This window comes from Brassica napus, chromosome A7 (assembly GCF_020379485.1).
Source record: "Brassica napus cultivar Da-Ae chromosome A7, Da-Ae, whole genome shotgun sequence".
Lineage (NCBI taxonomy): Eukaryota > Viridiplantae > Streptophyta > Magnoliopsida > Brassicales > Brassicaceae > Brassica > Brassica napus.
The window spans coordinates 22,601,973-22,627,098 of record NC_063440.1 but is presented as its reverse complement, the minus strand read 5'-3'; the positions used below and the strand labels follow the sequence as shown (position 1 = coordinate 22,627,098).

The 25,126-nt window shown below is 34.5% G+C and overlaps 6 protein-coding genes across 7 annotated transcripts; 5 read left to right on the top strand and 1 right to left on the bottom strand.

Annotated features, from left to right (window-relative positions):
• The first annotated feature begins 3,442 nt into the window (after positions 1-3,442).
• Positions 3,443-4,962, top strand: LOC125576281 (S-locus-specific glycoprotein S13). Its single transcript, XM_048735966.1, has one exon. The coding sequence runs from the start codon at positions 3,505-3,507 to the stop codon at positions 4,813-4,815; it is 1,311 nt and encodes a 436-aa protein (XP_048591923.1). The 5' UTR covers positions 3,443-3,504; the 3' UTR covers positions 4,816-4,962.
• A 3,898-nt stretch (positions 4,963-8,860) lies between these two features.
• On the top strand, positions 8,861-11,374 carry LOC106353889 (EEF1A lysine methyltransferase 2-like). Its single transcript, XM_013793710.3, has 7 exons — positions 8,861-9,198; positions 9,359-9,484; positions 9,564-9,755; positions 10,163-10,259; positions 10,584-10,687; positions 10,794-10,845; positions 10,968-11,374. The coding sequence occupies exons 1-7, from the start codon at positions 8,978-8,980 to the stop codon at positions 11,187-11,189; spliced, it is 1,014 nt and encodes a 337-aa protein (XP_013649164.2). The 5' UTR covers positions 8,861-8,977; the 3' UTR covers positions 11,190-11,374.
• A 260-nt stretch (positions 11,375-11,634) lies between these two features.
• LOC106353888 (ATP-dependent Clp protease proteolytic subunit 3, chloroplastic) lies at positions 11,635-13,441 on the top strand. Its single transcript, XM_013793709.2, has 5 exons — positions 11,635-12,096; positions 12,410-12,524; positions 12,619-12,794; positions 12,883-12,978; positions 13,049-13,441. Exons 1-5 carry the CDS (start codon positions 11,782-11,784, stop codon positions 13,286-13,288), a joined length of 942 nt encoding a protein of 313 aa, XP_013649163.2. The 5' UTR covers positions 11,635-11,781; the 3' UTR covers positions 13,289-13,441.
• A 616-nt stretch (positions 13,442-14,057) lies between these two features.
• LOC106357474 (E3 ubiquitin-protein ligase SINA-like 5) lies at positions 14,058-17,119 on the top strand. Its single transcript, XM_013797136.3, has 2 exons — positions 14,058-16,148; positions 16,242-17,119. Exons 1-2 carry the CDS (start codon positions 15,810-15,812, stop codon positions 16,923-16,925), a joined length of 1,023 nt encoding a protein of 340 aa, XP_013652590.2. The 5' UTR covers positions 14,058-15,809; the 3' UTR covers positions 16,926-17,119.
• A 1,842-nt stretch (positions 17,120-18,961) lies between these two features.
• On the bottom strand, positions 18,962-20,376 carry LOC106357119 (probable S-adenosylmethionine-dependent methyltransferase At5g38100). Its single transcript, NM_001315983.1, is given in 3 exon segments — positions 18,962-19,365; positions 19,467-20,120; positions 20,208-20,376. Coding segments are annotated over 3 exon segments (1,062 nt in total). The 5' UTR covers positions 20,283-20,376; the 3' UTR covers positions 18,962-19,032.
• Positions 20,377-22,362: 1,986 nt separating this feature from the next.
• Positions 22,363-23,960, top strand: LOC106357118 (E3 ubiquitin-protein ligase SINA-like 2). 2 transcript variants are annotated; one of them, NM_001315979.1, is given in 3 exon segments: positions 22,473-22,765; positions 22,878-23,573; positions 23,601-23,871. In NM_001315979.1, coding segments are annotated over 3 exon segments (1,053 nt in total). In that variant the 5' UTR covers positions 22,473-22,552; the 3' UTR covers positions 23,745-23,871.
• Positions 23,961-25,126: the final 1,166 nt, after the last annotated feature.

Below are 25,126 nucleotides of genomic sequence, written 5' to 3'. Positions count from 1 at the left end.
TTTAATAGATAAAACACTGTTTATTTTCTCTGTTATAGATTTATCTTTGAATACATTGATATTTTTCTTTTATTTTATACATTTTATTTTAAATAAATTGACTTAAAATACAAAAAGTGAATTGATATAAATTTCATTTTTTCAAATTTGTCAAATAGCATCAACGGTAGATCTAGAAACTCTTTTAAATGAGGAAAATTGCCACAAATATCACTTTTATAGTACCACTATTAGAGGATATATATACGAATATGTTAATATTCATGTAATCTAGATGTGCATATCTTCTGTTATTAGGAAACCTCGTATGTATATATACTTTGGTCATTTGACCTTGATCAATACAAAAAATCCTTTATACAATACTAGATTTTTAGACGTACCTTTGCCATCTTTTTTTATTTTCTTCCTCTTAATACGACATCATGGGAAGTAAAGACGGCGACGATATTACACATGAATCAGGCGTGACGAATTCAGAGACTTCACAACAACGCGTTGAGATTTGACGAAAGACCATACCACCTTATGATTTATCTTCCAGTGATAATCTGGGTTCTGTTATCTCTCAACCTTTACTTAAAGGTCCTAACTACAATGAATGGTCTACAAATCTGCGTATGGCACTCAAGGCTAGGAAAAATTTTGGTTTCGTTGACGGCTCGATCTCACAACCGCATCCAGATTCTGACGATCTTGATGATTGGTGGACCAACAACGCCTTGGTTCTATCTTGGATCAAGTTAACCATTGCTGAATCTGTTTGCCCCAATCTCTCACACCTTGAGATTGCAAGTGATTATTGGGAACATATTAGGCATCATTTTAATAAAAATATAATATATATTTATGTGGACCAACTTATTTTGACTAATGATATAAGAATTATCCTAGTGATGACATATGAGTACGAAAACATGTTGTACTACTCCATGATTAATATATAGGAGATTATAGAGACAAATATCTTTCTCTAGCAAATTTTTATTAAAAATAAATTAAAATGAATTATTTAATGATTTAAAGTTTTATAGGGATTTTTCATGTTTACCACTATCTTGGTACCATTATTCATTATAGGGGATTTTTTTTCAAAGTTCTTTTTTGAAAATTCAAAATTATTTTTGAAACTGTTTTTTAAATTTTTTAAAAATTTTTTAAGTATTTATTAGAATGATAAATTTCACATCCAAAAAATCGTACCTCATTCACAACTCTAAACCCTAAGTGTAGATTAGTTAACCCTAGGGTTATAAATATTTTTTATCTTTTATTAAAATTAAAGGTAAAAGTGGTTAATGTAAACATGAAAAGTTGTACTATGAATGTAATATTTTTGGCAATTTTCCAAGTTTTATTTGAGATAGGTTTTGAATGGAAATGTTCTATGTATAGTGCTAACTTTGGTTTTAAACTATTCTCTTTCTTCAGATTTGATTTAATACTTTAAATTCTTAACAGGATTTACAAAATTAATAAAAACCACTAAATTATAAACCAATTTTTTCTTCCATTTGGCTTGTTTATAGGTTGATCTCTTATATATTAAAGGAGAAGCATTGTAATAATACGTTCACATTATAATGGATTTAGCTTGTTATAGGTTGATCTCTTATATATTAAAGGAGGAGGATTATAATAAATACGTTCACACTATAATGGACAAATAGCAGTTTTAGAGCGATTTGAAAATGAATACGTTGACGTGTCACGTGTAGAGAGTTTTTTCAGCCAAATTCTACATAAATGTATTCATTCTATGACTTTATGTTTTTTTTTCCAATATAAAACTCACATCCATGGTTCTAATAAAACTCAGACTATCAGAAATTTTTTTGTTCGAATCAAAACAGATAACGAATCGAAAGCCAAATTATTTATATATTATTTTGCTGTCTACATATAGAACTGAGCAAAATATTCATAAATTTTGATACGATTGTTTATCCATTTTGATTTGAACCGAAAAATCTGGATATCCGTAACTCTACAAAGCAAATCAAATACTAAAATGCAATATTCGTAGAAAAAAGAAGCAAATCACAACACCAAGGAACGGATATCCAATTCGATCCGTTATATGCATATATATACATATATTTAAAGAATTGTATATATATGTTATATATATTATAGTTTATATAAGTTTTGCAATATTTATTTGTATTAAATTTATTATATTAGGTATTAGAATTTAAAAAGTTAAATAATGTTTTATTTTTTTAATAAATATTCTTATTTAATTCATTTATTTTTAAAAATTTTATTTTATTTACACCTTAAAATTCTAAATTTTTCCAGATGTCCGAGACACCGAATATCCAGGTGACTACTGATCGAATCGATATGAATACCTCCAAATACCCAGATATTCGATTTGTGTCCATCCTATTTACTGATACAATTTGATTTTCTTTATATGAAAAAAATTTACTAATGTCTAGGCCTATTTTATTTTTAATTAATTTTCTTTTAAAATTTTTATCTTTCATGTGTTATTTTAAACAAAAATATCATTCAATATTAATTAACAATATTTTTATATATTTATCAATCACCTTTATATATTTTTACATACACATACATGTGTATATTGACTTGAACACCTTATAACTATATATTCACCACAACTAATGTATTTAATTCTATTAGAAGTTGAAATATTTTTTTCTTAATGCTTCTTTCACTATCGACCGAATTGTAAACAAATAATTTGTTTTAATGATTTTCTTTTCCTTGTATTTAACTATTATTCATTTAGAAACAATAATATAAAACCATTGGTTCGAAGTGAGGACTATCTAAAATTCATAACATGAAAACAAACAAATAATAGTAATTTTTGGCTATCAGTGGAAAAACCAAAAGCATCAAACATTTTCACCGAACAAACCAAAATAAATATTGATTTAGAATGATAATTATATTTTAGGAGATTAAAAACAAAAAAAACAACCTAAAATCAAACCGATATCCAGATTAAATGTATCTTTGTTAAATAATAACGAAATTAATAATCATATTCAGCGCAAAGTACGGGTTATTACCTAGTTGGTTAAATAAAGGGTAAAGCATTTGGTTCGACTTACAATTTGATTCGATTGTATTTTTACTTCATCCCTCTCCTTTTTTTTTGTAAAGAACGAAATTAAACTCTAGTAGGTTTTTTTCCTCTTAGTCCGACGATTTTTAGCTAATTAATTGGAACAAAAAGTACAACAATTTTCTAACAGACTTAGAAAGTATCGAAGGGTTCACTTGCTGAACACCGTATGTTATGTTGGCAGGGTGAGAAATTAATCACGTGAGGATATAAAAGTAGTAGACAAATTATACGAATTTGTGGAAATGAATTAATCGATGGGATGAAAAAGTCATCGAATATGTAACACCACATTTTGCTTGTCTGCTAGGTTCGTGATAGTCGTTTAAAATCGGTACGTGAAAAGATTATAAATATACAAGGTGAGGGGAGAAGAAAAGGAAGAAAAAGGTGGGAGAGAGATGAAAGGCATAAGAAAAAACTACGAAAATTCTTACACCTTATCCTTTTTGCTTGTCTTTTTCGTCTTGATTCTACTTCCTCCTGCCTTTTCGATTAACACTTTGTCTTCTGAAGAATCTCTTACAATATCAAGCAACAGAACACTTGTATCTCGGGGTGATGTCTTCGAGCTCGGTTTCTTCAAGACCACCTCTAGTTCTCGTTGGTATCTCGGGATATGGTACAAGAAATTTCCATATAGAACCTATGTATGGGTTGCCAACAGAGATAACCCTCTCCCCAATTCCATTGGAACCCTCAAAATATCCAACATGAACCTTGTCCTCCTTGATCACTCTAATAAATCTGTTTGGTCCACGAATCTTACTAGACGTAATGAGAGAACTCCGGTGATGGCAGAGCTTCTCGCTAATGGAAACTTCGTGATGAGAGACTCCAATAACAACGATGCAAGTGAATTCTTGTGGCAAAGTTTCGATTACCCTACAGATACTTTGCTTCCAGAGATGAAACTGGGTTACAACCTCAAAAAAGGGCTAAACAGGTTCCTTATATCATGGAGAAGTTCAGATGATCCGTCAAGCGGGGATTACTCGTACAAGCTCGAACCCCGAAGGCTTCCTGAGTTTTATCTACTGCAAGGAGACGTTCGAGAGCATCGGAGTGGTCCATGGAACGGAATCCGATTTAGTGGGATACTAGAGGACCAAAAGCTGAGTTACATGGAGTACAATTTCACAGAGACTAGTGAGGAGGTCGCTTATACATTCCGAATGACCAACAACAGCTTCTACTCGAGATTGACACTAAGCTCCACAGGGTATTTTGAGCGACTGACGTGGGCTCCGTCATCAGTGGTATGGAACGTCTTCTGGTCTTCTCCTAACCACCAGTGCGATATGTACAAGATTTGTGGGCCTTACTCTTACTGTGACGTGACCACATCACCGGTGTGTAACTGTATCCAAGGGTTCAGACCCAAGAACCGGCAGCAGTGGGATCTGAGAATCTCATTAAGGGGGTGTATAAGAAGGACGCGGCTGAGCTGCAGTGGAGATGGTTTTGCCAGGATGAAGTATATGAAGTTGCCAGAAACTACGATGGCTATTGTCGACCGCAGTATTGGTGTGAAAGAATGTGAGAAGAGGTGCCTTAGCGACTGTAATTGTACAGCGTTTGCAAATGCGGATGTCCGGAATGGTGGGACGGGTTGTGTGATTTGGACCGGACGGCTTGACGATATGCGGAATTACGTTCCTGATCACGGTCAAGATCTTTATGTCAGATTGGCCGCTGCTGACCTTGTTTAGCTCTTTCTCTTAAAATAAAGCACGGACCCGACTATGTTATCGAGAAGTCCGAATATGTGACGCAACTATCTTAATATGTCGTTAGCAAAAAAAAAAAAAAACTATCTTAATATGTCGACCCTAAATATATATCTGAATCAATAAAGATATACCGATCGTATCCAAATCCTTGAAAACATGCCATATAAAATACACATAAATTTAAATATAATATTTGGCCGACACCTAGAAAATCTTGATTACTTTCTTCCAATTTATTTTTATTTGAAAAACCCAAACAACAAATAATATAACGAGTATACATGTGATAAACAAGACTATTAGATTTTACACTAAAATTAAGACATTTTGATATCTAAAATTTATTTTATTAATTTTAATAACCACATTAAAATAGATCGACTATATACAATCAAATAACTTTTCATAAATAAGTTGGGCTTATGTGACTACAATTTAGAGATTTATGTGACGAAGTAGTTTTTCTTAGGCAGTTTAATGAGAAGAAAATTTCTACTTTATATATAGAGATTAAACACACCAAGATAATGCCGGCTCAGTGGGGGACAAGCGGTGCGACCGCCCCGGGCCCAAGCCCATGTCCCCCGTATAATAATAATTAAGGAGCCTAAATTTTTTATAAATCTATATTTTTATATATAAAAAATTTTTAAATACAATAAATCAAAATAAAAAGGGTCCAGAATTATTTGATATGTATATAGTTTTATTTTCATTACAAATATATACAAAATATTGCATATTAAATTTTATATATATTTTAAACATTATATGTATATAAATTTTAGAGGGTAAAATTTTTTTTTTTGCCCTAGGGCCTCTAAGATTGTTGAGCCGGCCCTGCAAGATTGTGTACAGTAACACACCATTTTTACGTGATCAATATCCTTATATAAAGACGCGATCATTAATATTTTATATGCACTAATCGTTTTGTAACTATTTTACACGTAAACATAGAAACCCACAAATTTTATGCTTTATGTGTAAAAGAGTCACAAAACGATTAATGCATGTACGTGTAAATAAAAATGCTTAAGGACAGTTACGCATTTAATCAGATTAAGATTGTATTGGCTGTACGAGTCATGAAAAAATACATAAATTCTAGTCCGAAGTGTTTAGATCGTCTTATTATACCGTGGGGTATGATAATTACTCTTATCACTATAGGAACATCCGATCATTTTGTCAACAATAGACTGGGACCAGTTTTACTTATACGTACAAAATCGAGAAAACATTATCAATTTAAAGTGAGGACCATTCGAGCGACGTCGTGGCTTAGTTCGAGGCTCAGGATTCAAAGAATGCATATAAATTATCAGTAGATCCATATATTCATTAGATATAGCAAATACTCGATCAACACTTGTTCCGATTGTTCTTTAAACATTCACCGTATACAAGAGAGCTTAAGCTTGAACCTGGAAAAGCAATTATTCAAAGGATCGAAGGAAGTCGGAGAGATCCTGAAGGATACTTGAACTGATTACAGGCGGAGAGGCGGTTGGCTTCCGGCCCCGGCCATCAGAAGGTCAATGGAGGTGACTGTATATCCTTGATGACGGAGAGAAGCTAGAACTCATGATGAAAAACAGAGGCTCTGGAGAATGAAAGTTAATCTTCCAACACCAGCCACACCTCAGACCTACTTTATAATGATACAAGTTGTGTTTGTATCATTATATATGCCCATAAACACATCATTTTCATATAAACATATTAACACACAACTTTCGTGTCTTTATTATCTCCGTATTAGAGCACCCACAATGGTGATACCCATTGTGGAGTCCTTAGGATTAGATTAATCTTTTTTTTTTTTTTTTTTTTTTTTTTTAATTGTTAAGGACTCTTGTGAAAAATAGCTGTACAATGGTGAGTCCGAAGTTGGGATCCTTAAAAAAAAAAAAAAAATTTGTTGTGAAATATAATTTATATATATTGGAGCATACTCGTCTGATGAGGAAGGCTGGGTGTAGCTATAGTCTTGGCCCATGTTTGCTTAACCTGAAATTTTTAAATATGTAAGCACAAAATAGAACAACAAAAGTGAAACAACAACTACCACAGAGCATTCATCATCAGACGACTAACCAAACAGAAATTTATCAAAGCATAGATGAGGGGGATCGTGTAAACACACAAAGGATCGTGTTTTAAGTTTCACAAGAAAATAAAACCTTGAGTCAAAGCAGAAAAGCAGACGAAGCAGATAAGCATTCATCGTTTGAAATCAGACAGACAGAACCAGATGGATCAATGGTTAAAAGCAGATAAGCAAATCGTTAATCAAACCTATTTCAGTTTCGGAACCGTAACTACTAACCAAAACCTCTACAAATCGATTGAAAACCCAAATCATTTGAAACCCTAACTTGAAACGAAAATCCCCAATTCGATTTAAAAAAGCAAAACGAACCCTAAATTTACAGGAAAACTACAAGGAACCTAATCTAATACCATAAATCTACAGATTCCTCTCGATTTACCTTGGAACGCGAGGGAAGAAGATGGAACGAGATGGATCGAAAATCGCCTTCTGTTTCTTCGAGAGTTTTTTTTTCTACGTTTGTGTCGAATGATTTTTTTTTTCGTGACCACGACACACAAACACAACTCGACCCAATCAAAGCGTGCCAGCTGCCCTAAGGATTAAGTCCTTAAGTTCCTTCTACACGGACTGATCCTTCGCTTATTTGCCTTTTTTCATTTATTTTTAATGTGATTACCCTATAATCTAGCGCTAAGGACTCCCTAAAACACACCGTTGCGCATGCTCTTACGATGCAAATCGTATTTATGTAATTATATTATGCATACACATATTTCTGACAAGATAAACTCATGAAAACTGAGTACTAAAATAGAGGAATTCTAAAATAGAAATCTCTACATATAGAGCAAAATATAGAAGAATGCTACTTTTTTCTTTATAAATTAAAGAAAAAATAACAATCTCTATTTTAGAGGCAAAAATAGAGATAAGTTGGAATGATTTTTTCTCTAAATACTATTATAGAGATAGAAATAGAGCTGGGTTGGAGACAGAGCCGGACCTGAGTTATTAAGAGCCTATTCAAAAATATACATATAATATATAAATATTGCACATCATTTTTATATTATAAAATTTTGATTATTAAATATTTTCAAATAAAAACAGTTGAATTTGTTGGGATTTAGATAGTTAAACAATAAAATAGTCGTTAAAAGTAACTACAGTTTTTTTATCAAAAAAGTATCTACAGTTTAGTTTTGATCTCTACGAAAAAATGAAAAAAAAATTATATTTAGTAAAAAAATGATTGTTTAATTTGTAACTATATTTGCTTTGTCAAAATTTTATACTTCTCATTACATACATAAATATACATATGCATGTTTCGTAACATGTTCAAGCCCAGTTCTGGTTGGAGATGCTCTTACAAGATTACACATAAATAAACACATAAGGGCGGATCCACTTGAAGAGGAGTGGAGTCACCTGATACCACAAAAAAACCATGTTAAAATTATGTTGTACATAGAAAAACAGTAAAGAATTGGTAGCAGTGTTGGTTAAGTGCGCCCCTTGACACCACAGAACTCGACTTTGAAGCCCAATAGAAACACTTTTATTAGTTTTTGACCGCAGTCAATTTCACTCCTGGGTCCGCCACTGTAAGCATCCCACATTAGAGTTTGTGCGTTAATGGTGCTCTAAGACAAGATGTTCAAAATAACTGATTTGTGTGCGTAAGAAAATAAGATGTATAAATTTATTTATTGTGTATTTAAATGATGATTTTGGTTATTAACGATGATTGGTGATATTGATCAAGATCATTTTCATAAATAAGTGATGAATATAAAGATGTTTGAGTACAATTAATCTATATTTTAAATACAAATAATAATGATTAATAGCAGTTTTGTAAATTAATAGATTTTTTTAAGTAAATAGGATAAAATAGATATTCAATAAAAATATTGTGGGGGTATTTTAGTGTTTAACCACAAAGTTTATGTCATTTGTGAAATAAAAGCTATAATAGAGTAACACTGTGAGATTACCAAAGTAGGAGTTTCGACTACATCGTCTCTTTTATCAGACTCCGTCAATAAAGCAACCGTTCCTTTCCTGGCGTTGAATCTCATGGCCGGAATCAGACTAGCACCGGAAGAACCAGAGACAACTCCTCAGCAACATGCCAGAGCAACAACCGATAGTTTGGCTTCGGACGACGATCGATCTATTGCGGCGGATTCGTGGTCGATCAAGAGCGAGTACGGAAGCACTCTCGACGACGATCAGCGCCACGCCGACGCCGCCGAGGCTCTCTCCTCCGCCAACTTTCGCGTCTCTTCCGATTACAGGTATACCTTTCCTCTGCTTTGGGAAATCGCAGAAAGCTAGGGATACGAATGAGAAATTAGGGTTTTTGTTAAGGAATCAATCGTACATTTCGAAGGAACAGTCGAATTGATTTTCCAGATCTTAGGGTTTACTGAATCTAATGAGTGTTGCTGTGAACAGTTCTGATAAGGAAGAGCCAGATGCTGATGGAGGACAGTCAATGCTTGGTCTCCAAAGCTATTGGGACGCTGCTTACTCTGATGAGCTCTCTAATTTCCGGGAGCATGGCCATACCGGCGAAGTTTGGTAAGGAAGGATCCCTTCTGTGGTCATTAGCCTAGTGGAAGTTTGTTAACTTCTTTCGTTTCCTGTTGTTTAACCTTAGGTTTGGCGATGATGTCATGGAAATTGTTACCTCTTGGACAAAGGACCTGTGCGTTGAGATTTCTCAGAAGGAGATGTCTGTTTCTGACAACGGTGAGGTGAATGATCAGGCTGACAAGTATTTGTCTAGCTGGAATGTGCTTGACCTTGGTACCGGAAATGGCTTGCTCCTTCATCAGCTTGCTAAGGAGGGGTGAGCTTCTTAACATTCTTTTCATGCTCGGTCACTTAAATGCGTAGCTATGTTATGACATCCGTCGTTTTACATTAGCTGATTGCCATTAGGTACGTCTGAGAAGTTAAGAAATAAGAATCATGTAGGATTCTAAATAAACAAGATATAGTCATGTCTTTGTATACTGTGGCTTTGTCTGATGCCTAGATCTTGTGTTGGCTTTCTTCTTTCACTCTTGCACCAAATCATGTTGGCATGATGCTTAGAGGTGGCCGTATATCTTTGGGGATATGACTTATGAGTCTGTACGGCCGTATCATTGATAATTTTTACTTTTAACATAACATTTACACACCATCAGAATGTTAAGTTCATACTCTACTTAGTATTATAAATCTCATCATCCTTGCATTTTTCTTGCTCAGGTTCTCTGATTTAACCGGGACTGATTATAGTGAAGGAGCGGTTGAACTCGCTCAACATCTCTCCCAACGTGATGGTTTCCCAAATATACGTTTCATGGTATGATTTTTGTTTAAGCTTCATTACCGTAAATGTTTGCAAAACCCACAAGGTTTCTTCCTTCATAAACGTCCAAATTGTATAATTAGCGGAATTGTGCAGTTTTCCCTGTGTATTTATCTTATTTCTTGTAAATGGTGACTGGCCTTATTCAAGGAATGGGATATGTTGGTTACATGCAGTTAGCATCTAGTATTACAACACAAAATCTTCGCTATGAACTAGTTAGTTGTTACAGTAATGAACATCAGAAGACGTAACTTTTTATCTGGAAAAAAGATCTCAGGTGCTCTACGTTAGTGAACTAAAAGTTTGCTGTCGTAGGTTGATGATATCCTTGATACAAAACTGGAACGGCAGTTCAAGCTGGTGATGGACAAAGGAACTTTGGATGCCATTGGTTTGCACCCTGATGGCCCTGTCAAAAGGTACCTCCTTATATTGATTTCCTTTACACTTGCTATTAGTCCTCGGGGTTAGGTGAAGTAGATTATTTTTGTTTACTAATGACACACTCCCATTGTCTGTTTTCAGAGTCATGTATTGGGATTCAGTGTCCAAGCTGGTTGCTCCTGGAGGAATATTGGTAATAACTTCTCGACTCGTGAAAAAATATGTAGTGGAAAGATGCTATAAATTCATGTTATCCTAAAGCAAACTGTCTCAGTGTTATATAAACTCTTTTTGTTTCTGTTTCTCTGTTCAAAGGTTATCACGTCGTGTAACAACACAAAGGACGAACTCTTGGAAGAAGTGGAGAATTTCAACATGAGGAAATCAAATTTAACTGGAGATGTGTCTTCCGAAGCTGCAAGTGGAACTGATTATCCTCCGTTCGAGTATCTGAGCCACGTTAGGACATACCCGACGTTCATGTTTGGTGGGTCTGTTGGATCGCGTGTGGCAACTGTTGCTTTTCTAAGGAAGTGATAACAGTGTGGTTTTTTTTCTGTTGAGGGGTGTGGGTTTTGGGGTTGGCATAACCTAGTGATGCCCAGACTTCTTTTCTAGTCCTATTTCCTGGGTCAAGACTTGTTCATGTGCTTTTGGGAGCACTTAATAACCTCTAAATTTCTTTTCAGAAACTGTTGGTAACTTATGGGTTTGGTCATTTATCACAGTGTGTTCACTTTTCCTAAATACAATATGTGAAAGAGACGATATGGATAAACTAAACCGTATTAAACCGACCAATATCAGTTCAGAAACTTATATTCTTTTTTGAAATTAGTCCACCAAACATTTTTATAAAACAAAGTAGCCAAGCCTCCAAATTGTAATGCGACGACCTACATCTCTCGACTCTCGAGTTTGATGTTTTAAGATTGGAACTTCTAAAGCAATAAGAGAGTATAAGAATCGTACACGTTACGAATACACAACTATCATCCAGTTCGTAGTTGAAACGACAGCGTTTTAAAGAGCCTCCAGAAACAGCCCCATCACTTGCTTGCTTCATCCTGTATCTTTAGCACAACCAAACTCAAAACAAAACAAAAACACTTCAGAAACAAAACACACGATGGAGATGAGTTTGAATCTCGTGTCGTCTTCATCCTCGAACCATGTTTTCCTATTCAATCCGATTCTATCAGGGAAACAAGTGAATTTCCCAAGCCGACACCAGAGAATCCCGAAAAGAGCGAAACCCTTTTGCGTTAGGTCTTCGATGAACTTGTCTGGACCCAGACCCAGACAAACCCTGTCTAGTAACTGGGATGTGTCTAAATTCTCGGTTGATTCCGTCGCTCAGTCTCCTTCTCGTCTGCCCAGCTTCGAGGAACTCGACACCACAAACATGCTTCTCCGTCAAAGAATCGTCTTCCTCGGTTCTCAGGTTTTGGGCTTTTTCGAATTTTTGTATTTTCATCGAATTAGTGACATATACGTATGAACTTAAACCCAGATTTGCATTAATCTTGTATAACCCAACCAGAGAGATTGTCATATTCTTTAGCTCTTTGATTTTGTAAAGATTTGTACTTTGCACTGATTAGAATGATTACTGGAGCAGTGTATTGAAATTAAAGATTGTTTTCGGCTGACTAATATTATTGTTTCTTAGAAAGAGAGATGGTTTTGAAGATAAAGCTCTGTTCTTGTTCTATGGCAGACTCAAGCTTTTTCTCTTGAATTTGATTATTTTCCAGGTTGATGATATGACAGCAGATTTGGTCATAAGTCAGCTCTTGTTACTAGATGCTCAGGACTCCGAGAGAGACATCACACTCTTTATCAATTCACCTGGTGGTTCTATCACTGCTGGTTTGTGTTCCCATATTCTTAGTACTGTACTAGATTTTGCAAAGTTTTTTTTTTTTTGAAAATGATTTGGCCTTTTTTATTTATTTATTTTCAGGGATGGGAATATATGATGCAATGAAACAATGCAAGGCCGACGTATCCACTGTCTGCTTAGGACTAGCTGCATCAATGGGTGCGTTTCTCCTTGCTTCTGGTTCCAAAGGGAAACGCTATTGCATGCCTAACTCTAAAGTTATGATCCATCAGCCACTTGGTTCCGCCGGAGGCAAAGTATTGATCTTATTTTTATGCTTTTTTCTTTCTCTTCTGCTACTGAATGAATGTTTTGATAACACAACAAAACCTTGAATGTGTGTAGGCAACGGAAATGAGCATTCGCGTTAGAGAAATGATGTACCACAAGATTAAACTCAACAAAATCTTCTCTAGAATCACCGGGAAGCCCGAATCAGAGGTAATGAATGCTAGAAATTCTATAATATGATTCCTTTTCCTTGCAACCTAATGCTTATGTCCTTGTACAGATTGAAGGTGACACAGACCGTGATTACTTCTTGAATCCATGGGAGGCGAAAGAGTATGGTTTGGTAGACGCTGTTATCGATGATGGCAAACCGGGATTAGTCGCACCAATTGGAGATGGTACTCCTCCACCAAACACCAAAGTGTGGGATTTTTGGAAAGTTGAAGGAACCAAGAACGATAATAAGGATTTACCGACCGAGCAGTCAAGAGTACAGAATGGTTATGCCACTCCTGAATAGTGAATGTTGTTACGGCCTTTACTGTTTCCTTTAATCTCTTTATGTTTTAATGTGCTAGCTGCAACCATCACAAGACATTTCGTGTGTTTGTACCATTTCTCGGATAGATTTTTGGAGTTATTGGAAGACCAAAAAAAATGATTAGTTGTTGTAGCACAGAAGGTGCAGCCAGCTACATTGATCAACTTCAAAAAAGTTTGTTTGAGAGAAAATTAGTTGTTTTCTAAAGAAAAAAAAAACTGAACAGTTTCAAAAGAACAGTTTGGGTATTAGCAGAAACCATATAACCAAACTGTCAGTTTCCTATAAATCATGTTTTCTCGCTAAAACTGAGAAATCATGTTTCCCCACCAAAACCGAAAAATCATGTTTTTCCGCTAAAACTGAAAAATCACGTTTTCTCGCCAAAATTGTAAAATCATGTTTTCTTCTAAAATTAAAAAATATACGTTTTCCCAAAACAAAATTGGAAATTACGGTTTCCCGTCAAAACCGTAAAATTATGTTTTCCCATCAAAATTTTGAAATTACGTTTTAAGTATATTTTGAAATTACGTTTTCCATAGAACACTTTTATTACAGTAAACTAATTTTTTGTCAAAATCATAAAAGTATATTTTTAAGAGGCCCATAGACACCTATTGTCCATTTGGTCTTTACCCAGTTGGACCATGAACCAATTGTTCTATTGTCCAATTAGCTCATTTATTAATTGGGTGTGTCCATAACCCATCCAAAGTGAATTGAACTGGGCTAGCCCATGGACTGCCCACCCAGTTGACATCTCTACAAACTGATGATTGTAATTGGTTATCATAAAATAGAATTAGTTTAATAAAAAGAAATGTTAAGAGGAATGGAATATGAATAAAATTGAAATAAATTTCATTTGTTCATATGATAAAATTTGTATTGGAATGGTTTTCTTTGAATTATTATTTTTGTGGAATTGATAGAATGAGCATTTCAATGCATTCATTATAAATGGAAAAAAAATTATGGAATTTTTGATCCAAAATAGTGTATCGAATGAATGGAATAAAATATTTCACATTATTTCATTCTGAAAATTGAAAATTCAATTAGAGCCAAAATATTTTAAATACCGTATACATCAGTTATAACAGTCAACCAGATATATTTAACCAGATATATCGATAAACCAATCGATTAACATATAATAATATAGCTATTTTGTATACTACACAATTTTGATTTGATTATTTTATTGTTAAATGTACTATTAAAACAAAAATTTCTGGTTTTGTTAATTTTAAATAAAATATTTTATTGATACACCTATTTTATCGATTTTATTCATTTAGTACTATAAATGATAATATTCTATTTTTGTTTGTTGATAGAAAAAAAAATCTATTTTAGTTTTATAGAGAAACAATTTAGTGATTTTTTTACTTTTTATGTCATATAAAACCCGTTAAGTAATTTTTGATTATGATTTTCCGATCTAACGATTAGTTATGACTTATATAGAAAATAAAGAGTGTTGTATTTGCGTCATTTTAATAAGGGTATTAGCACGAATATTTAAGATTTATGGAATATACTTAAGATATCACTTGAAAAATTCATCTAAAGTGAGTTAAATCATCTAAATCTGCCATTAAATTAAGCAAACCTATGTGTTTTACAATCGTCTTAAGTAAATCCCGCACACTCCCTCCGATTCAAAGATGACCTTTTACTTTTTTTTACCAATAATATAGCTTTTATATTTATAGTTTGATTAAAAAAATTTGACCATCTCCGACCCAATATTAAAACTCTATATTAGTGTGACTTTGACACAAAAACCTTCACTAATCCAACACTAAAAAAAAATATCATTTTAGTATAATACTATAATTTCACATCAAATTTGGTGTGACATTATTCACCACACTAAAACACTATTTACTCCAATAAAACACTATTTACTTATTTTATTAATAAAATAAACAATTAAATAAATGACAAATAAACATAAATACATATAATATTATAAAATAACTTTTAGTGTAAAATTTAGTGTTGTGATTGGAGAATAACTTTTTTAGTGCTGAAACTACACTAAAATGACTTTTTACTTATTATCAATAATATAGCTTTTGTATTTATAATTTGATTAAAAATATTATATTTATAATTTTGAGCATTTAAACAAAAAATCTTCTACATTTTTTCCGACTAAAATTTCATTACTTATATCAAATTAACTTTTGGCTCAAAAAAAATATCAAATTAACAAAATTAAAGTCATAAAGAATAATGGAGCGTAAATTATTACACAAACAGATAGATACATGACTCATATGCTAGAAAAAGGTATTAAAATCTTCTCCATGTTGACGAATCTTCAGCTTCTAAATGAGACCCAAACTAAGACAGAGATCATTGGAATGTGGACCAAACCAAAACTGGCAAGAAATCCAAATGACCAGTATAAAACCCTATCTGAGAGCACCCAGGCCTAATCATCTCAACAACATTCAGTAACAAAGATCTTCCCCCACTTTCGACAATGCCTCCTCCCCCGAGAAACCCCGACCACCGTTCCCCGAAGAGGCCACGGTTCCCTCTTTCTCCTCCCGTCCCTGAAGAGGAAGAAGAAGAAGACGACGACGAGTTCAGCGACGTTAGTGCCAATGACGTGGAAGATCGCAGCGACGAAAGTGCCGATGACGAAGAAGACGACGTCGAAGTAGTCGCTGTCGTTACGGTAGCGGAGGCTCAGTCGAGAGGATACCTTGGCAGCAGCAGCAGCAGCAGCAGCATCCCTAGCTCCCCCGTTAAGCTGAACAGCACTGAGATTCTCGACTGTCCCACTTGCTTAGAGCCACTCAGGGGCCCCATCTATCAGGTTTACTCTTTAATTGTCTTTATCTTTAATTTTTAATTACCTTTGTCTTTAATTTTTTTATCTTTAATTACTTTGGTGTTTATTCTTTTGCAGTGTCATAATGGGCATATAACTTGTTCTCCGTGCCTCCCCAGAGTCTATAAGCACTGCCCTGTCTGTAGGATGCCCATCGGTGACATCAGATGCAGAGCCATGGAGATGGTCATTGAATCATCTTCTGTCCCCTGTCGTTACGCCATGTACGGGTGTAAAGAAACCACGTTGTATGGGGACCAAGCACATGAGAAGGTGTGTCTATACACCCGTTGCCAGTGCCCCGTAACGAACTGCAACTACGCCGGCGGCTACAAGGAGGTTGAGGCCCACGCTCGTCTTCTGCACTCTTGGGACGTGGAAGACCTCACCCCGTTCGTGTTCAACACCCCTCAGATATTTAGCATCAACCTGGCTAGGACCAGTAGGGCAGTTTTTCAGGAAGAGAAGGAGGGCGATATGATTGTGGTCCAGACTTTCAAAAGGACTAACGCTGGTCTTTGTGTGACCGTGAACCATATCGCGCCTTTGTCTCTTGGATTGCCCAACCTCTCGTGCAGTATAGCTAAGCTCAATTCGTTTACGACGCTAAGGCTTGGGGTGATGGTGAAGAGAATCCAGAATGTGAGAGAGCAGGAAGAACCCAGTGAGGACTTCTTGTTTATTCCGGATTATATGTTGATTGATAATCACTTGAAGATGCAGATTTGCGTCGGAAGTGAATTTAAGTATGTTCATATCTGAGGAAGATGTGATGATGATTGCTCATCTTGAAGATGCAGATTTGCTGGCATGTGATTTGCGCAACTCTTTTGACCTTAGTGTTTTATTGCTTATGATTGTAGTGTTAAGCAATGCTGTTTTAATGTTATACATGGCCCTAGGCCAATTTAAAAATTATGTCTTTTATATAAAATTTATCTAATATTATAAACCAATTAAAATGCAAAAATAATTTAAAACTTCATAAAAGTACTCTAAAAAGAAAGATGAATGAAATGGTATTTATTTATTTTATAAAAAACTTAAAATTTCATTAACAATAAAATACACTCAACTGTTTATAAGAACTAGTAAATTTAAAACACTAAAAATATAGTTTTCTTACATTTTTTCCTATAAACCGTTCAAAAATTCCGTATTATCAAATATTTTAATCACATTCATTGAAAAAAAACTTTGTAAAACTTCATGTGTGTTTTGATAATATTATTTTTTGAAAAAAACTAAGTATTTCAATAGGATTTTTAACTTCTTATGGTATCAGAAAATCTTAGTTCTATAAAAAAAATCATCACCAATTATTAATAAATGTATACTTTTGTTTTAAAAATTATAAAATTTCAAACATGATTCTCTTAGGGCATTATAACTAAAATTGCCTAATAAATATTCTTCTAACTATAAAGCTATCAATTTTATTTATCTTATACATTAATAAAAAACAAACTAAAATGTGTCGTTAAACTAGATGCCCTAATGGCCTAATCAATGGTTTGGGTGGCTTGCCCTCTGGATCAGCCTTGATGTTGATGACCATTTGTAATGTTGGTTTAGATGTGGGTTGGAGTTGGGGGTAACAGAGCAAAACAGTGTTCCATGCAGAAGCGCCAAACATTGTTGCGCCGAGAAGTAGGGATGTTAAATCAAGAGTTTGAGCCTCTTTAAGACCTGGAATTTGTATACAAATGGGTTAAACTATGGTTAGCCCAACTTTTAATGTGTTCTCTTTTGATATTCTGTTAATGTTTTCTAAAATAAGAAAGTTATATAAATTTATGTTTAAGTTGAGAATTTAATTTGCTTAGATGATATAACTTGCAAGTGAAAATCTGTTAACGTCAGAATCACACGTAACATAAAATATGTTGCAAGGAAATAACAGATTCATAACCAAACTTATAAAAACTGAGATAAAAGAAACTAGATGCAAGGATCGCACACTAAATATATGATAATCAATAAAGATTACATATTCCATAGTAACGTCATATTCTTGAAACCAGGGAGGTCCTCCAACATTAAACAAAGATCCAATGTGCACATTACAGATTTTTCAAAAGTGAAAGGATCCAGCTTATCATAAGCTACCTCAAGCATCTGCAACTTGAACCTCAACTGATGTACACCATTTAGAAGTAGGGCGTCTATTACGTACCGGTTGATTTGTTGAGGTTGTCTAGCTCGTGGAGCTCGACTAGCTTGCTGAGCTCCAATTTGTGTTGATTGGATAGGTAGAGTGACGTCACTAAGAGCTTGTTCTTGACTTTCGATGTCATTATTTATTCGAATTCAAACCATTTTAACCTAATCTACGAAATTCATTTATTTATTTTATTTGTTAATCCATATGTATCCAATTTTTCTATCCATTGTATGGATTGTATATAACTAATGCATTTACTTTTATCCATTTTGACATTCCTTTCTTTAATCATTTAAAAAACTTAGCTGCTATAGGTTTATGTTTGTGCAATTTTTTTTGTCAACTGTGCAATTATATTTTATGTATTATTTATATGAGATTAATAAATGCCCTTAATTCTTTTCTTCCTTACCGAGGCACGTCCCTGCTTGTTGACACAAATGTGTGTTAGCCCTTTGTTTTGCGTAGATGATACAGATAAATGTAATAATTCAAACATCAACCATGTATTTGTTAAGTTGTAGGATATGGAGAATACAAACGCAACAAGACAACGATAAAAGAGAAAAACAAGAAACAATTTTGGATATTAAAAAAAAAAGGACAAGAGACAACACACCATGAGATGAAAGAAGGAGAACTGCAATAATGACAACAAAAATTAATATTGAAATATTATTCAAAGTAATAATATACTTTGGATCATCAGTTCTTGCGAAGCACGATGAGGTACTGCATTCCGGGTTTGGCATTCTGGATTTTAGAAAACTCCTTCCGTGCCTTGACCTCGACTAGTTCAAAGACTTTCCTCGTTGTGTCCACTCCAAAATATGCCGATAGAAAAGCTCCATAGGAAGCTCTAAAGGAGACCGCCAAGATCTTAGGGTCTAACGGAAACTCCCCGTTTGGATGAATGATATCCTCAAAAGCCTCAATTGTGAACTTCCCATTCTCCTTTATGATTTGCCTTAACTCGCCTTCTTCTGCAATGTAGAGTGGTGTGCTAAAAGAGTCAACCTTGTCTTGGTCGATGACACCCTATTTTTAATCATATATAAAGGTCGTGTGATTATGGTAATTATAGCTTGGAGATAATTAAGTGATACTTAATTAGTTTAAGATGAAAACAATAAACGTACCTGTTGAGCAAGATCGTTAAGAGAAGCTCCAATTAAATCCATCATAATTCCTTTAGCAGTCTCGGACATCTTAACCCCATCTCTTAAACCCGATCCCAAAAGCAACATTAATCCCCCGGGGACGAGCTCCTCAGCTCTAGCGTCTAATAGATTCTTGGTGTCGGCCGAGTACTGATCGAGATATGCTTTCTTGACTGCTTCATTAAAGCCAGTGCAATGCACGTCTCTGTTCCAAAGATGAGAGTCTCGGTCGGTGATCCCTTTGGGGATTTTTGAGGTGAAATGGAAAGCATAATTGATAACTCCTATGTGGAAACTATTCTTAGGGAGAACACGGCCGAAGAAGGAGCCCGGAACACCAGCGCTGTAGTAGCGTCTGCCAGGTGGAAGTGCCTGGAAGAGAGTGTTGAAATCATTGGTGGTAGAGTCGTTGAAGAGGACTTGGAACTCTATGTTCTCCGCCGGGTTTTGTCCGGTTTCCTTGCGGTACTTGTCTTCAACTGCATCTATTATGTTTTGGACTGCCACAAAAGTGTTAGGTCCACTCGCACAACCAAAATCCGCAACGCAGAAGCGATCAGAAATCAAGTCGAGGCTGAGTTTGGCTGAGATAGCCTCGTTCATCTTTTCTTTTGAGGTTTCCAACAAAGCTCTCTGTGAATTGAAATCATATTAACGAAGAGATTGTTAATGCATACATATATATATCTGACTTCCTAATTTTTTGAAAAACATATATACCTGATACGAGGAATGTTGGTTGTAACTCTCAGGACCATCTCCTCCAATCATGATCCATTGTGGAGTAGTTGCCATGGCCGATATCTCTTTTCCTCTCACTTTTCTTACTTGTTTGATGTTATTTTATGAGAACTGTGATGAACTATGGACGTCTACACGCATATTTATATTGTATTCCTTGGGTTTTTTTTTTCCTTGGTGTTTGTTTTTTTTATAACTTTTATTCTATTTATACTTTTACAAACATATTTTAGTCGTTTAAAACAATTCAACCTAATTTTTATTTTATAGTTAATGCAATTTTCAATTTGTTATAACAATTTTAAATTAAACAAAAATGAAAGAAGATAAACAAATTATTATAAATTTTTTATAATTTAAAATTATTAATTTTTACATATTTTTTAATAACACTAAGTAATTTCACTTATTTTATTTATAAAATTGAAGAATATTTTTGTAGATTACTAATTAATCTTATGGTTAGTTTAATGAAAATTATTGTATATGTTTAGATGAAACCACTTATTGTTTCAAAGATTTTAAAAATTATTTTAATGATCACACATACACATGGTACATCTCACATATTATAATAATTTTCGATTAATATATAAGAGATAGGTTTTGTAACTTTGTGCATTAACAAATAGCGTCAATGTCGTCCACACGGTATACGTTTTACACGTTTTAATATATAAGAGATAGGCTTTCTCTTTTGATACAACAACAAACAAAACAAAATGGAAAGACCCTACACTTTACTAGTTTTAATTTTTACTAGATCTTGATCCGTGCAACCGCGCGAGTGTTTATTTTCATTTATTTTTATAGAAATATTTTATTTTTAATTCTATATTGGTATATATCAGTATAATATATATGAGATGTGTCTATCACTTTTTAAAATATAATAACTTTATTGTATATTTTTTTAATTGAATTGGTTGTTTTCAGATCACGTTTTTAGCTTGAAAAAGATTGATAATTATTTAGTTCCTATAATGTAGTAGACATATTATTTAGTTCCTATAATCTAGAAAGTGAGTTATTTAGATCTATAATATGATAAGATTATAAATTAAATGTAACATGATTTTTTAGTAATAGGTCAATTAGGTCTATTTTTTTAAAAATCACACATGAGTCAAGATTGTGACTTCTCTTTTAATATATAAGATTGTTATTATGTTTCAAAATCATTTTTTAGTACCATTTGTATCAAGTCCGCCAAAAATTCTATTTTATGTTTTCAGTCTACCTGCATACATGTTAAGCTAGATGGGCTTCCAACCTAAAACCAATTGGTGCTAAGTGGAGTGGCCCATCCATCTTATATATTACTTAGGATCCCTTCCAATATCCGATGTGGGACATTTATCCCTAATACGCCCCCTCGAGATGATGGCTCTTTGAGCGTCAATCTCGGAATGCTCGGGCAAGGATCGATGAGCCGACTTTGGGCTGGATCGATAATGGATCGGATTGGACTGTGTGGATCGGGCTCTGATACCATGTTAAGCTAGATGGGCTTCCAACCTAAAACCAATTGGTGCTAAGTGGAGTGGCCCATCCATCTTATATATTGCTTAGGATCCCTTCCAATATCCGATGTGAGACATTTATCCCTAATAATACATGAGTATTTTTTATAATACACTCAATTAAAAAACCCTTTATTTCGATAGAATATATATAAAATATCACTATAAATCTTCGTTTCTATATGGGTTCATTTCTATTTAATTTTTTTGACAACAAACGGTTATTTTATTACTCAAACTTGAGATGGTCTGGGAATCCAGATAAGAATAAAACAACTAATGTAAAGAGTAAAAGATCTTGCATTCTTAGCTAGCAAATCAAAAATTTTATTTTGCGCTTTTGGAATATGAAATATCTTGAAGTCCGGAAAACATATCTGCAACATCTTTATCGCCTTTAATTTTGTTGTAAATTTTGGCCAAGCATGAGACTCCTTTACCATTGCAATCCGATCCTCGCAGTTCATCCCAAAGTTCTGACATGGCGAATGTTGTAGCATACTCTCCATTGTCCGTTACATTGTTTCCACTTATGAATATTTTATATACTGATTACATTATTTTTTTGGAACACCATTACTAATTTAAGTTATATGTTTTTCTTTAACAATACTAATTGTATTTTCTTATGTGAAAATTTCCCAATATTTATAAGATGATAAAAATCATCTTTTAACATAACTGACCCAACTTTTGAGAACAACCGCGGGAAAATGAAAAAGGGTTTTCCCGCCTAAGTTGACCTATGTATCTTTAAATGGCAGAATCGTAAAGAAATTGGCTCAACTTTTCTGAATAGTGATGATGAAAGAGACGAACGCCGCAGGAGAAGCGTCGAGCAGCCTCCGCCGCCACCGAAAGAGACAACGACTTCCTTCCGTTGAGAATGGCAGAGAAACGGCGAGTGTAGACGGCGATGAAGTGATACCGGAGGCACGATCGGGGACGCTACTCGATTTGGATCTTCTCGATTGTCCCGTTTGCTTTCAAGCACTGACCCAACATGTTTTTCAGGTCTCCGTTTATTTTTTTTTGTTTGTAACTGATTATTATTTAAAATGATTATATTTGGTTTTTGTTTCATTGATTGGTTACAAGTTTGTTTATTTTTTTTGCATCTCATCAGTGTGACAATGGACACATAGCTTGTTCTTCCTGCTGTCGTGAACTGAGAAACAAATGCCCTGCCTGCGCTTTACCCATTGGTAATAACCGATGCAGAATCATGGAGAGAGTTGTTGAATCAGTCACTGTCCCGTGTCCGAACGCCAAACATGGTTGTACGGAGAAGTTCTCTTACGGCAAAGAATTAGCTCATGAGAAAGAATGCCGTTTTGCTCTTTGTTATTGCCCTGCACCTGACTGCAACTACGCTGGTGTGTACAAAGATCTCTACACTCACTATGATGCTAACCACAAGGATACATCGACCCGCTTCGTGTGTGGCACTCTCCACCGCACATATCTTGGCACAGTTTCGACTACTTCAGTCCTTCAGGAATATAGAGATGGTCCATTGGTTGTGGTTCAGGGTTTCGTGGTGGCACATGGATTGTCTGTGACTGTGAACTGTATAGCACCGTCTGCTCCAGGAGTTGGGAAGTTTTCCTTCAATTTAACCTACACGTTGGGACGTCACACTGTGACGTTTGGATCAACGGAGATGAACAGGATTCAGAAAGTGAGCTTGGAAACTCCTCAGAGCGACTTCATGTCGATTCCTTCATATTTGGTTTCACCGATTATTGTTAAGAACTTGCGTATATGCATCCGCCGGCTAGAAGAAGAAGCTGGTGAAGATGAAGAAGAAGAAGAAGCTGGTGAAGAAGAAGAAGAAGAAGAAGAAGAAGAAGAAGAAGAAGCTGGTGAAGAAGAAGAAGAAGCTGGTGAAGAAGAAGAAGAAGAAGCTGTTGAGGTTGATGTTGTTAACAATGTTCGCAGGTCAACTCGTCAGAAGAAGGGTAACTCCAAATACCAAAACAAAGTCAAGTAACCAAAGGTTTTCTCCAAATACCAAAACGAAGTCAAGTAACAATGTTCTCTTGCATGTCTCCTTTTTGTTGTTTTGTTTGTTGTTTAGTGTTTCAAAGTTTGTAAGAACTAACAACTCATGTTCCACATTTCTGTTTAAAGTAAAAAAGGAAATTAGTTTATTGCCTTAATAATGTTCTATGTTCAGATATCTATGTACAATTAAGGTTTTTAGTGATTCTAAAGGACTTGGTTTGATTATTCTAACTTGTTTCTAGTGAAATTCATATTATGTGAGGTTGTTGTTACTAATGGAAAGAAATAGCAAAACCGGTGATGTTGAATTGTTGATATTGCAAGAACATTTGCTACAATCCTGAGACCCATCAACATAACCAGGTCTTCTGATAATAAGCCGGATCTCTAGACTATTAGAATCACAAAGCAAGAAAAACACACAACAAAAGAAATGATAACTTTGATCTCTACACCAAGCGACCTTGTCTACCAAGTACCAACAAAAATCCATGGGCACAAACAAGATTTGGTTCTCCTTGTCAGTGACCCATCAGCTCTATTCTTATCTAAAGAAACCTCATCAACCTTAACCAGTCCTGCTTGAAACTTGCGTGCATCAGCTCATTGCAAGCCTTAGTATATTTTAGTATTTGGAAAGCTCTTTTGAATTTTCTCAAGTGTCTTAACGAGGTTGAGGAGGACGTTCATGTGTTAGGCCTTCATCACTTGAGTGCTCCACGAATGAAAATAATCTTATAGTACTAAAAAAACGAAATTTGGTTGCCATTGTACTTACGTCTCAATACAACGAAAAATATACGTGCCCCTTCTTTCTCATTCTACCATACTATCATTGTTACTATCATCAATGACCTAACATACTTACCCTTCAACATGAACCAACAAAAACCATATAAAGAAATCTCTAAAAGAAATTAAGCATGCACAATTGCTTTTAGACAGTTGCTTCAATTGGCAAAAAGAACGCTCTCTCGGAAACACAGAGATAAAGGGAAAGACATTGAAAATAATTTATAAGATAAATCCCCATGATAATTGTCACTAAAATGTGTTTATTGTGATTAAATTTAAATAACGTAAACGGTCTCTGTACTTAATAGTAAAGTATTTAATTGGATAAAGGCATACTGATCTAAAGCGAAACAGAGTATGTGGTTTGGTTAGGACATGATCAAGAAGATTTTGGACGTTTGAAATATTTTTTAATAATTTTAGTAAATTTTTTTTTTAATAATTTGGTGGTCCATGTTTATGTAAAAAACCTTCAAAACTTTGGAAGGTCAAGCCCAATGTTTCGTTGTTATTTTTAAAAAGTAAATCGCTTTCTTCGGAAGTTAAAACTTGGATTTCACGTAATCCGGAAGA

Coding starts and splice junctions, on each gene's coding strand:
- LOC106353889 (XM_013793710.3), top strand. CDS start 8,978: ATGGCCGGAATCAGACTAGCACCGGAAGAACCAGAGACAACTCCTCAG. Junction 9,199..9,358: donor CGCGTCTCTTCCGATTACAG/GTATACCTTTCC, acceptor TGCTGTGAACAG/TTCTGATAAGGAAGAGCCAG. Junction 9,756..10,162: donor CATCAGCTTGCTAAGGAGGG/GTGAGCTTCTTA, acceptor TTTCTTGCTCAG/GTTCTCTGATTTAACCGGGA.
- LOC106357474 (XM_013797136.3), top strand. CDS start 15,810: ATGCCTCCTCCCCCGAGAAACCCCGACCACCGTTCCCCGAAGAGGCCA. Junction 16,149..16,241: donor TCAGGGGCCCCATCTATCAG/GTTTACTCTTTA, acceptor ATTCTTTTGCAG/TGTCATAATGGGCATATAAC.
- LOC106353888 (XM_013793709.2), top strand. CDS start 11,782: ATGGAGATGAGTTTGAATCTCGTGTCGTCTTCATCCTCGAACCATGTT. Junction 12,795..12,882: donor TTGGTTCCGCCGGAGGCAAA/GTATTGATCTTA, acceptor GAATGTGTGTAG/GCAACGGAAATGAGCATTCG. Junction 12,979..13,048: donor CCGGGAAGCCCGAATCAGAG/GTAATGAATGCT, acceptor GTCCTTGTACAG/ATTGAAGGTGACACAGACCG.
- LOC125576281 (XM_048735966.1), top strand. CDS start 3,505: ATGAAAGGCATAAGAAAAAACTACGAAAATTCTTACACCTTATCCTTT.
- LOC106357118 (XM_048735421.1), top strand. CDS start 22,553: ATGATGAAAGAGACGAACGCCGCAGGAGAAGCGTCGAGCAGCCTCCGC. Junction 22,766..22,877: donor TGACCCAACATGTTTTTCAG/GTCTCCGTTTAT, acceptor GCATCTCATCAG/TGTGACAATGGACACATAGC.